The 12,535-nt window shown below is 49.5% G+C and overlaps 1 protein-coding gene across 1 annotated transcript; it reads left to right on the top strand.

Annotated features, from left to right (window-relative positions):
• Positions 1 to 1,403: 1,403 nt before the first annotated feature.
• Positions 1,404 to 10,738, top strand: GLUL (glutamate-ammonia ligase). Its single transcript, XM_067535221.1, has 7 exons — positions 1,404 to 1,538; positions 3,780 to 3,969; positions 5,548 to 5,709; positions 6,641 to 6,787; positions 7,306 to 7,433; positions 7,647 to 7,846; positions 9,090 to 10,738. Exons 2-7 carry the CDS (start codon positions 3,804 to 3,806, stop codon positions 9,406 to 9,408), a joined length of 1,122 nt encoding a protein of 373 aa, XP_067391322.1. The 5' UTR covers positions 1,404 to 1,538; positions 3,780 to 3,803; the 3' UTR covers positions 9,409 to 10,738.
• The last annotated feature ends 1,797 nt before the right edge of the window (positions 10,739 to 12,535 follow it).

The following is a 12,535-nucleotide window of genomic DNA, read 5'->3' as shown; positions in this document are numbered from 1 at the left end:
TCTGAGGGGCTAACAAATTCACTCCCCTTTCCCCACCATCCTGAAATTATTAATTCTCCCAGCCCTAGTGTCCCTTGTGTTGGGGGAGGTGGGCAAATTAAATGCAAATGGTATGCAATGGCAGTTGAACCCTGATCTTTATGAATGTGCTGGTAAGTTAGGAGGGGCAGAGCAGAACTGGGAGAAGAGTTGATTCACAGGATGGAAAAATACCGGCCAGCCCTTCTAGCAGGCCATACCAAGCACTGTGTGCTTCCCTGCCATCCCAAGTCTGAGGATCTCAGACTCCCTGAATTCCTGGTAACTACTGACTCCATCCGCTCTCCTCCATGCTGCATCAGACCATGAAATTAAAATAGATGTGCTCAAAGCTCAATAGTTTTTGTAGAACTGGAGGGGAAGAGCTGGACACACTCTGGCCCCCCACACCAGTAAGCCTCTGGGCCCTGGTGTGCTAATTAGACGTCTCTCCCCTCTCTGCCCTGTTTGAACAGGGTGGCTTGTTTTTGTGCAAGCACGAAGTTATGTAAAGGCAGCTGTTAACGTAAACACTTTTGAAGCACAGGGCGAGTTGATCCTGTCCCCACTTTCCAAGAACCGTTAGAGGGAAAAAATAACCCCCTCTGCTGTCTAAGCCCTGCCTGCTCTGCTTCGCCTCTCCTCGCCACTGCCCCCCCCCCCCCGGGCACCTAGTGCCTGGGGCGAGGCCTGGCCTGCCAAAAGGAGAGTGGCACGGGGTGTGTAAGCAGACAAGCGCAGTTTTGCAATGCTGGGAATCCGGGCCGGGCCGGGCGAGGGAATGAGCTAACTTCACCCTGCCCAACATCCCTCTTCCCAGAAGTGCAATTCAAACCCAGGGCTGCCGTCCCGCCGCGCCCCACTCAGGGCATCCTTCGCCCCGTTCAGAAACGACATGGGAACCGGCCCCCCGGGAGCAGCTGTGGGGCCAGCCCTCCTGATTTAATCGCAGGGCTCCCGGCAGCGATCCCCCGGAGCCAGGGCTCAGGTAGGGGCCAGCCAAGGCGTGCACAAAGCAGCCCTGGCCCGCGGGGAATTAATTCTCCGCCTCTGCGGCGGCTCTGAGCTTGTTTTCTCTCCCCCTGCTGGAGAAGGCGGGGTCCCCAGCCCCGCAGGAGCTCGCTCTTGTTTTCCTCTCTCCCTGCTCCCTCCTGCCAGCCCAGCAGCAGCTGAGCTCTCCCTCCGTCTCCTCTCTCTTTCCTCCCGCCCCTTCTCTCCCTCCCTACCTCTCTCTCTCTTTCTTTCTTTTCCCTTCGCTGCTGTCTGTGGCCCAATGGCTGGGATCCACGGGCCGCCCATCAGCTGATCGTGTCGTGCTCCCGGCTGGAGGAAGCCAATCAGACAGCCCGGGGGCTGGCACCGGGCAGCCGATAAAGGGGCGGGCAGAGAGCCCCGGCTTCTCCAGACGAGCCGAGAATGGGAGTGGGTGCGCCTCTGTGAAAGTGACTGTCCGTCCATCCATCCATCCATCCGCCCAGCCTCCATCCTTTCTCCGCACCGCACCGCACCGCACCGCCAAGGTAACTGCTTCTGCTCAGACAATGGGGGTGGGGTGGCCCAACCCGGTGGCGATCTCTGTCTGTCTCCGTCCCTCTCCCCCTTCCCCCGATTAATATGTGCTTTGGCTGGGGGCGGGGGGGACTCTGTACTGTGGATTCTCTTGTCGCCGCGGTCCTGAGACGGGTGGGTGGTGGCCCCCACACGCTGCTCTGAGGCTGTTCCCGGGGCTAGGCTGGCGCTATTATTTTAATGGGGCTTTGTGGGATGTTGCTGCTTTTCCTTAAGAGAAATGCCGCCCCTTTAAATGAAATACGCCCTTCCCCTGGCAGGCTGTTTACCCAGAGGCAGAGAAATTCCCCCGGGGTGGAGGGAGTCCCCAAGCGGCCCAGGATGGCAATGCTGTGTTAACAGGTGACTTGGGGTTTATCTCCTGTCCTCCTGAAATGCCTCTAAATGTGTCTCGCTATTCAATCGTTCTGGCTTCCAATCAAGCTCCATCTCCTGGAGCAGGGAGATTCCTGCCCTAACAAAGGGACGGTGGGGTGTGTGGTACCTTTATTCCTGATGGGATCTGCTTCCTAGGCTGCTGTGCTCGGCTGCTTGGTATCACGAAGCAGGGGAAAGCTCCGATTTAGCTGTCTGTAAAGGGGGTGGGGGGAATAGCTAGCTGTAAATTTTCTAAGGGGCTGCACTCTGCTGGGAGCTCTCTGTGAAAGAAAATCTCCGCTCCACAGGCTCATTAGCAGTTTCCTTAAAAAACCCGGAGTGCAGGCTCCTGAGGGAAGAGGACAGGGAGGGATTTTGAGTGAAGAGAGAAACTGGCAGAGATCACATTTCTTCACTGACCATAAAGAGAAGAAGCCGTGGGGGGCAGCACTGGGTCCTCCATTTGGAAGCGTCTATTTGAGCAAACCTGGACTGACCCGATCTAAAGGCATGCAATCAAATGGGCAACACATACAGCGGTAGCAAGAGGGACTCAGAGGGAGAAAGGGATGCAGGAGGTTGGTGTCTAGAGAGTCTGCCTTCCGGCCAGTTGCAGGTGAGACACAGGCTGGGGATCCTGGTTCTGAGACCCCAACTGTTTCCAGGCTGGCGGCACAGTAATGCTACTTTTATTGCTGAGAAATAAATAAAGGTAGGGAAAGTGCTGAACAAAATCTTCGCTGCTTCTGAGAGTACTAGGGAGGACTCAAACCGGTGGCCTGCTGGGAAGGCTGAGATAGGATTGGCAAGGGCTGGCAGGGTACCATTGCCCATGATACAACTGCCGGTGGGACAGAGGCAAATCTACATTTGGGATAAGGGAATACACTGTCTTGAGTCAAAGCAGCTACTTCTCAGAGTTGGGGGGTTTCACCCCAGTATGCAGAGCCAAGGGGCTGAAAAAGATCTCCAGTGAACTCAGCTTGCATCCTTTGAGTCTGCCCCCGCTCTCCCAGTACACAAGCAGGGCTCCCCTGTCTCACTGTCTCTTTCTAAAGGGATTTGAGTCCCGGTTTTTCCTCTTTGGGACGCTCCATGACTTAGGGATCTCTGAATCTCTGCTGTTCAAAGGTTATACTTACTTTGCCTGGGGCTGTAGTTAGGGCCTCTCTCCTTTTCCTTAGATAAGTGTTGTGGATCCTCAGGTCACATGATCTGGAAATGGAGCTCTGGCTGGCAAGTGGGCCTTATTGGAATGGGGAAGGCCTCAGTTTAAGCCAAACTGGACATAAACGCTGCTCCAGGGCAGCAATGGAAAATGCAGTATTGTACCTTCTTAATTTGCATTTTGTGAAGTGAGGGGTTCATGGTAGAGTCAATGAGCCCTTCTGAGGTCATCTGCTCACTGATCTCTTAATAATCATAATAGCTAGAGACGGAAAAAACCAAGTCCAATTGGCTGCCAGGGCAGGACCCAAGCCCTCAGGAGATGAGATCTCAGATATCATCCAGATACCACAGTACATTTTTGAAGCCAAATGATTTTTCTAGCTAGTCCAAACCATGTCACTGCTCTACCATATTGATACACTATAGGAAACAGACAGAGTCTAACCTCCTATGTTCTATTTGTGTATAGAAGGCCAGATTCACAACTGGTGTAATCAATTGTGACACACTTTAAGGGATACCAGGTGCACACATCTCTTTCTCTCTTCTGTTGCTGAGCTGTGAAGATCTCCAGTTTGGTCATTCTCTTGTATAGGGGCGTGAGAGTTCATTTGCAGCACAGAAATATTCATGGTTGTTTGTTTTTTTTCTTCCCCTCCTGTCAGGAGCCTATAACACACCCTGCAGCCATGGCCACCTCAGCAAGTTCTCATCTGAGCAAAGCTATAAAGCAGATGTACATGAAGCTGCCTCAGGGCGAAAAGGTGCAAGCCATGTACATCTGGATCGATGGGACTGGGGAGCACCTACGTTGCAAAACCCGAACACTGGACCATGAGCCTAAGAGCATTGAAGGTAAGAGGACAAGTGTGCAATTGGCTCCATCCCAGCACACACAAGGCAAATGCTGGGACTACAAGCAGTGCATGGCCAGCTTCAGCTGGTGGGTTCGTGGTAACATAGAGCTTGGCTTGGGGTGTCCGACCACAGAGCTGCAACACTCTGCTGGGCTGTTGGAAGGCAAAGCTCCTTCTTTTCAAGTTGAGAGTAGTGGTCTCTCCCTCCTGCATGGGGGAAGTCTGGACCAGAGACAATCAGTGTGCTCAGCACTTTGAGTTATTTGTATCACGAGCATCACGTGAGAGAGCCTATCCCCCGTCTCACACACACACACACACACACACACACACACACACACACACACACACACACACACACACACACACACACACACACACACACACACACACACACACACACACACACACACACACACACACACACACACACACACACAGAAAGAGGTGAGAGGCAGTTCATAATCTCCTGATGTGGCAGGAGATTCAGGAGACCACCTCTCTTATTGCAGGGCAGAGGTATGACAGAGCTGTGAATGGGTAACATATCCCCATCTGCTACAGAGCGGTGTCTGTCTGCAGTGTATTTCCAGTATGCTGGCTCTTTACCTGTAAAGCTCTTCTGGCCCCGGGGAGATGGCAGGAAGAAAGTGATGAGGAAATAATAGACCTGTGCAGTGTAATTAAGAGCTTGTGTCTCTCAGAACAAACAGTCCCGACTTACACAATAGTAGCATTAGGATTTCTTTACTTGTTGCCATGGCACTGGCCAGAGACAGTTATAAAACGAAAATACTGTGTGTGACCAATCAGAATTCTTTTCCCCCTTCTCCCCGCAAGGAAGTGGCTGGCACAGCTTGTTTGAAAGCTTATCGCCTGCAGTGCATGAAGGAGATAATATCGGCTGGGGGCAGAGTTAATTCCTTCCCAGCTGCCTCAAACATGCTCACACTCCAAAAGCATTCAGTGGGGGTGCAATCCATGCTCGGCTGGAAGGGCACAGGTAGGGTGAAGGTGAAGGGTTCTCTCCCCACAAACATTGGACTATCCAGTTGGTGCCCCTCTGCCCCAACCTCATGCATTCTTACGCCTGGTTCTCTTTGCCAGCTCTGTGCAGCTGCATCAATGTGGAGGAGCCTGTTTCAGGGCCATCCAGCACTCAGGAGACAACTGAGGACACCGGTCTCCCTCTTTCTCATTCCTTTTGACTTGCAGCATTTCCCTGATTCCCTTTGTTTTGGCTAGGGAAATCCATCTGGGTCTTCATCTTACCATAGCATGTTTGCTGCAAGATACGAAGGGTTTGTCAAGGACGTCTGCAGTGCAGTTAGCTGAATGGACTTTGCAAAGATCCCAGCTTTTTGCTTTTTCACGGGGTAGCTCTAGTAGCAAAGAGCAGTTCCCTCACCCCATCTTTCACTTGGAGCAAAATCAGCAAAAAGTGCAGAATGTGCCAGTGTCATGTAATGAGCAATCTCTTTTGCACAATGGTAGTGCTGAATCAGGTGGTGACCTCATCTCTGTGGTTAAGGAAAGCTGCTAACCTAAGGTGGTGAATTTCTCTCTCCTGCTCCAGATCTACCCGAGTGGAATTTTGATGGCTCTAGCACCTTGCAGTCTGAGGGTTCAAATAGTGACATGTACCTTCTCCCAGCTGCCATGTTCCGGGACCCTTTCCGCAAGGACCCCAACAAGCTGGTTTTCTGTGAGGTCTTAAAGTACAACCGCAAGTCAGCAGGTATGGTGCAGGACCCCTCCCACCCACTGCATTGGCTGCAGTAGTCCTGGGAAGGGTGAAAAGACAGAAGGCCTGCTCCCTCTTGAAGTAAAGGAGAGTGGGTGGTGGGGTAACTGTCAGAAGAGTAGTTAATGGAAGACTTGACCAAATACCATTAATGCATTAACATTGTTTAAGACATACAAATCGTCCTGCCCTGAAGATCTTAGATATAGAGAAAACAAGATGCAGTAGGCGGCACCAAGGGGGAAAGTAGCTTAGATATTTGTCTATTCTGGTCTAGCCTGTCTCTCCACTGGCAACACTGGTGTGACATGGGTCAGTGCATGGGAATACTTGGGACTCTTCATGAGGAACAGCAAGGCAGCGAGGGCTGTGGGGACTGGGAAATCATTCCATGGGGCAGCATGAAAGAGAGTGGAGAAAGAAGTGAATTGGGTGGTATCACTGATGGAGGGGATAATGTGAACCTGAGGAAACAAAAACCTCTGAGATGTGGGATGTAGGCCTGGTCATGGGCGAGTAGCTTCTGTGCACGTGATAGTCTCCTGAACCAAATGCTGGTAAAGAACAGTATTTAACAATACAAGGAAGTCCATAAAATGGCACCGACAACCAACAGGAGTACCCTTTTTTTAAGGCCAGTGGTCCTACCTAGTACTTAGATCTTAAACTGGCTAATGATGGTGGGGACAGGGGATAGAGCAGAATAAGGCTCTTTGGGTCTGAATTTCTGGGCTGCCCTCAAGGTCTGGATGGGGAAATGAGTCCACCAGACAGCCTGTACAGTAGTGGCTTTGTCCAGAGTACGTTGGCAAGTCCTAGCTTCCATGGTAGGATAAGAATCTGAACTGTTCCACTAGAGCACTCTAACCAGTGGGACACCCAGTAGGCTAGAGCTAATAAGCTTTGTGCTTCTCTTCCATTCTAGAGACAAATCTAAGGCACACCTGTAAACGGATTATGGATATGGTATCCAACCAGAGTCCCTGGTTTGGGATGGAGCAGGAATACACTCTTCTAGGAACAGACGGACATCCATTTGGTTGGCCTTCCAATGGCTTCCCTGGGCCTCAGGGTAAGCTCCCAGGAGTTAATATCTCAACTCAGAATGAGATCTCTCATGAATACTTGTTATGATTTGGGGCTATCATCAATGAGTGGGATTAAGCGAAAATGTTTGAAGCGAGAGGAAAGATTGAAGGAGTTGCTAAAACTGGATCTCCACAAGCTACACCGACAATGACCAAAACTAAACAATGAAAGTAATCTTTTTTGTGACTGTACTGTAATCTTATATAGGCCAGATTCATATCTGGTGTTAGTTACATTAGTTTGCAATTCATTGACAATATTACAAGTTAGATAGGGTTTTCAGAAGTAGGAGCCCAAGTCCCACTTCCTCTCAATGGAGTCGGTCCTTATGTAATTTGTTCTACTGCTAGCTATTCCACAAGGAAGGCTAATTGAGATTTTCCAGAGACCTTGTGCCTTCTGGGAATCCTTTCCCAACTACACTCTGTGCTCTTCACTGAACTCCTGTTACAAGCTATCGGAAGACTATGTTCACCTTTCTTGTGCTCTGTGCCACTGCAGGTCCATATTACTGTGGTGTCGGAGCAGACAAAGCCTATGGCAGAGATATTGTGGAAGCCCATTATCGTGCATGTCTGTATGCTGGTGTTAAAATTGGAGGAACAAATGCAGAAGTGATGCCAGCTCAGGTAACTATATTGGCTTTACCTGCCACTGCAGACAGCTGGCACTGGCCAACAATGCATTGAGGGAGCTGATGCTGCTAGAACCCTGCCGCTGCAGTCGGACTGTACCCGGGGGCTTTGAAAATGTTCAGAGTGTAGGAGGGTGAAGGGGGAGAGAACAGCAAGTGGTTCTTCACCAAACTGAGTCAATGCTTCTTTTTCCTCTGCTCTCTGTAGTGGGAGTTCCAGGTGGGCCCATGCGAAGGGATTGAGATGGGGGATCACCTCTGGATTGCACGCTTCATCCTACATCGGGTGTGTGAAGATTTTGGGGTAGTTGTGTCCTTCGATCCTAAACCCATCTCTGGGAACTGGAACGGAGCCGGTTGCCACACCAACTTCAGCACCAAGTCCATGAGGGAGGAAGGAGGCCTCAAGTAAGTTTCTCTGCAGCTGGGCTAGTTGCATCAGTCTGGCAAGCTCAGATAGGGGAAAATGAGCTTAACCATAGCAGCAAGATTCCTGCAGAGCTGAGACTGCACTTGAGTCTGCACTACTTGGATTGCCAGGAGAATAGTGATGTGTCCTGCTCCATGCAAGAGATTTTTGGCTTGAATACCCCAGAGATTATAGATTTTACCGGTACTGAACTCCTTTCCCACTGTAGTGGTCGCTGCACTCAGAGGTTGTGCCTGCACTGAGGAGTGAGGAAATTCTCCCAGGAGTGGTCTAACACTGGGACAGTTCCACCAACACTAGCAATGGTGACAGTGCCAATAGGCAAGGTGCAGCCGTTCTTATCGCTGTTGTCTAACATGGGATTATCCACCTCTGTAATAAGGCCTGTGGTCAGTCTATAGTAGGAGTTTAGCTGGTACTAGACCAAAGGAAGGCAAATTTCTGCTTCACTGTAAACAAGGCCAAATATTGAAAGTAGATTCAGATGGGACTGTTTTTAGACCTTTGGCTTACAAATTCCACTACACTTGAGATTTTGGGACTTCATTTTTCAGGGACTGGATTAGACTTTTCAAGTACAAAGGAATTCTGTTGAGGGTCAATTTGACCATTTCTCTGCCCACTCCTCCCCCCCCCCCCCAGAATTTCAATTGGTGCATTCAGATGATCACTACACTTGCAGAACTCATGAGCTTCCTAAATAAAACGTGTCAAAGCACAATCAGTAGCTTCCCCCAGATAAAGAAAGCTGTGCCAGGCGTATTTGGTGGTATTGCAACTCAGCCCAATTATTGGTTCTAACTGGCACCCACAGAAGCTGTAATGTTCTTTACCTCTAGTCAGTGAGATTCTTACCTGCCTTTGGGATCCCCCCAAAATTCTCTGTGAGAGCCTCACTGTTCTGAATAGGCAAGGAGGGGAAAACGCCTAGCCCTACATGCAGGAGAACTGGCTTTAGGGAAGTAGGATTTGAACCATGTAACCAAGTGGTGCATTGGGAAACTGAATCCACGGTAGCTCACTAGAAGGGGCTCATGGCTGGTACTAGCTGGAGTGGAAATACTTGAAGATAAGGGACTGAGACACAGGATTTGTGTGTTTGAGTGGGGTATGGGAGAAGGCAGGATCTTGCCCACTGGGCCATCATTCTCCATGACCAAGTGAACAGTGGCACAGCCAGTGTTCTCCCCACACTCACAATGTCTTGCCTTCTGTCTCTAGGCACATAGAAGAGGCCATTGAGAAGCTCAGCAAGCGTCACCAGTACCACATCCGCACCTACGACCCAAAAGGAGGGCTAGACAATGCCAGGCGCCTGACAGGCTTCAACGAGACGTCCAGCATCCACGAATTCTCTGCTGGCGTGGCCAATCGTGGTGCCAGTATCCGTATCCCCAGGAATGTGGGCCAAGAAAAGAAGGGCTACTTTGAGGACCGCCGGCCCTCTGCCAACTGCGACCCTTATGCTGTGACGGAGGCACTAGTCCGTACGTGTCTTCTCAGTGAAACCGGGGACGAGCCCTTTGAATACAAGAACTAAGTGCTCTACCCCGCCATAGACACCGCCTCCCCCACCCCCAAACATCCCTTCTAGATGTAATCCTGAGGGCACAAGATACCACATTGTTTGTGTCCCAGTAACTCTTGTTGTGTTGCGGGGAGGGAGCGTTCAGTTCATGTTGATGTCTCTTGTTGATGATTCAGAAGAGGAGAGGAGAAGAGGGTGTTAGAGAAGAATTTTAACCACTGTTTTGTCTAATTAATCTGTATGTCTGACAGGACCCAGTGGCTTCCATAGACAGACAGTGCAATTGGCTGAAGGAAGGTGGATGGACAAGAGGCTGTAGTGGGTTTTGCCCAAGAGAGTTTAACTCATATGACAGTAACATACATAACAAGCTCTCCATAAACCAGTTGTCCTTGGATTACTGGAGTAAAGCAGTTGTGATAGATTCTCACCCCTTTGCACATACACACATGGTGGGAAATTTCCTTTCTCTGGCTATAAGAATTCTGGGCATCTTCTTGCATTCTACTGTCCCAGCCATATGTGGGAGCTGGTAGCAAAATTCCTCCTTGTTCTGTCACTGGAAGCCACTTGATCTCCTATGTATAACAGAGTGAAGTAGTATTTTTTTATATTTAAATGTAAAAACAAAAAAAATACTATATATACATTTTTTAAAAAGATGACGTTCCAGTAACTCAGCCAGCTAGAGCAGGCGGGGTTCCTGAAGGTACTGTTGGAGGTGGAACTCCAGCATGGGCTAAAGCAGAAGGAGGAATAAGGGGGTCCAGGAGGGGACAGTTGTTTGAGTGACTTTTTTCACTTCGAAGTGTGGCTTTGCCATTCCTGGCAGGACGTCAGTTCAGCACTTGGAAGCGAGTGGCAGCGAGCGTAACTTAAACGCGAGCCAGTGTGAGCCGCGTCCGCATGGCGTGGCTGAAATAGGAGGATGTTCTAAACTATGAGTTGGCTGGTCAACTTAACTGTGTTAACGACGGGGCAGTGCGTGTTTTATTTTCCAGTGGGATTAGCATGTCACTAAAGCAGGGCTTTTGATAAAAAGAAACAAGTTTTAGATTTTAATAATATTTCTAGGGTTTCTAAAGTTGTACAGTTTTACAGAGACCATTGGTGTTCCTGTTGGTGTGTCCTGGTGTGCAAACTGCCTGCCACCTAGCCAGGACTATACTAATGAGGGGGCTCTAAGCCCCTACCCTCACCCCTGGCTACCCCTAAGTTCTCTCAGGGGAATGCCTAGTGGGTTCAAACGTTCTGGGGTTTTAGGTGATGCCAGTATATTCCGTTGCATTTGGACTTACGAATAGTTTCTTTTATAATAATAACAAAACCCCCTTAAATCTGACTTTCTCCTCTCTGTGGTTTTATTCCTGTGAAATGTCACTTTGTGCGCTCTTCACTATCTGAAGGGATTTCAATATGGGTTTTTGGAAGGAATTTTCTCTCTCTCCTGGAATAAGATGGGGAATCTCGGATACGTGTTCATTCTCTACTGAGCAAAACTCCATCTTTGGGCTGGAGGGACTCTTGGGATTAGGATGGGGTGTATTCCTGGAGGTATCCTCACATGACATAATCTTTAATTCCTGGAGACAATCCTGGAGGGTTGGCTACCCTATGTGGGATGAGCTGGGGAACTCAGACCTGGGCCTTTTCCTTTAAAAATCCCCCTAGCATCTGAAGCCATTTAATTGTATTGGGACACATTTTTACAAAGACATTCAGCTCATTATGCCTGTATCTGTGTACCTGAAATGGGACTGTGACCTACTGTTGCTTAAATTCATTTTCCTTTAGTCTTCCCCTGAAATATTCCAACAAATCAAACCCTGGCCCTTTCCCTTCGGAAGAGGTTAATGCAGGAACCTGGTGCCTGTAGCAATGACATCGAGTTTGCCAAGCAGAACCTGGCAAGTGCTTGCAAATCCTGTCTGTTTCACTTGGGAACAGGGTCACTGTGATAAAGAATTAGGCACACATTTCCTGATTCCTAAAGTGCGATTTTCAGAAATGTTCCATGTTGACCTTCCTCTTTTCCCATCTTCGGAGTTTTACTGTTGACTTCAATGGAAGCACTTAGGCCAATGTTTTTGTGTAGCCCACGCAATCATTTTAGACCAATATTTATCATTCTTTACTTCCTTGAGATAGGCCTCACCTTCCTAAAACTATACAGTCCATGTGTTGAGCGTGACCTCTAGCTCCCCCTCCCAGGAAGACTCATCCCATTTTCTAGTTGTGCCAGGTAGCCTCCAGTGGGAGATGCCCTCACAGAATTCACATAGCATTACTGGGGACACTCTGGTGCTTAGTACAGGGGCCAAGTCTGTGCTCATGGCTCTGTGGTAGCCTTGATACCAACAGGTTTCCAAAAGTGAAGATTGGTCATACAAGAGCAGGCTGTCTGGGTCTGATGACTCAGGTCCCTCTATAGAGGACAGTGGATGGGAAAATGAGCGTGTGCCCCATACAGCCTGTATGGCAGCAAGGGCTTTAATAACCCCTGCCATCAAGAAAACCTGTGTCTAGAAAGCCTGCAGGCATGACTCAGATGGGCTGCTGCCCTAGCCTCTGAAGCATACAAGGCCTGATCATGTTGGCCGCACTGGGAAGGCGGGAGCTTGGCCATTTCAGCTCCACAAGGAAGGCTGCTTGCTCCAGGGGGAAGAGTACAGGGCATGGAGGACTTTCTTGTGTGGTGGTGGTTTGTGAGGCACTCTGATAAGGCTGTGGACATGGTAGTGGGCAAGGCTGGGATTATCGCAGGTGGAGAGGGGACTTGCATGCCCAAATCAAGTGCATCTCAATGGGATTTGGGAATTAAACTCTTATCAGGCCCCTGGGAGAATGCCAGTCTAAATGCTTAGATAAAGGTGAAAAACTTAACTGGCCTCTGAGCATCTCAGTGAGCAGGGAGGATTTCTGCTTAAACACTGACTCGCTGGTTTTCCTAACGCAGCAAAGCAGCTTCCCACAAACAAAGCCATGTTCGTGGCAGCTAATGTCAGCAGCCCTGCTGTGGCTGCATGACTCAAAGATTAAAATGTAAGTGGTACTCCCCGGAGGGAAGTGTGGGCTGCTGACTAGGCTAGGCTAAGGGACTGGGAGGCAGAAATGCGAGTTCTAGTCCCAGCTGTACAAT

The sequence above is a fragment of the Emydura macquarii genome, unplaced genomic scaffold (assembly GCF_026122565.2).
Source record: "Emydura macquarii macquarii isolate MOO-44397 ecotype Brisbane River unplaced genomic scaffold, CSIRO-AGI_Emac_v2 contig_3477, whole genome shotgun sequence".
Taxonomy (NCBI): domain Eukaryota; kingdom Metazoa; phylum Chordata; order Testudines; family Chelidae; genus Emydura; species Emydura macquarii.
The sequence above is the reverse complement of the archived record's forward strand: the minus strand, read 5'-3'. Positions and strand labels throughout refer to the sequence as shown.

Coding starts and splice junctions, on each gene's coding strand:
- GLUL (XM_067535221.1), top strand. CDS start 3,804: ATGGCCACCTCAGCAAGTTCTCATCTGAGCAAAGCTATAAAGCAGATG. Junction 6,788..7,305: donor TGGCTTCCCTGGGCCTCAGG/GTAAGCTCCCAG, acceptor GTGCCACTGCAG/GTCCATATTACTGTGGTGTC. Junction 7,434..7,646: donor CAGAAGTGATGCCAGCTCAG/GTAACTATATTG, acceptor TGCTCTCTGTAG/TGGGAGTTCCAGGTGGGCCC.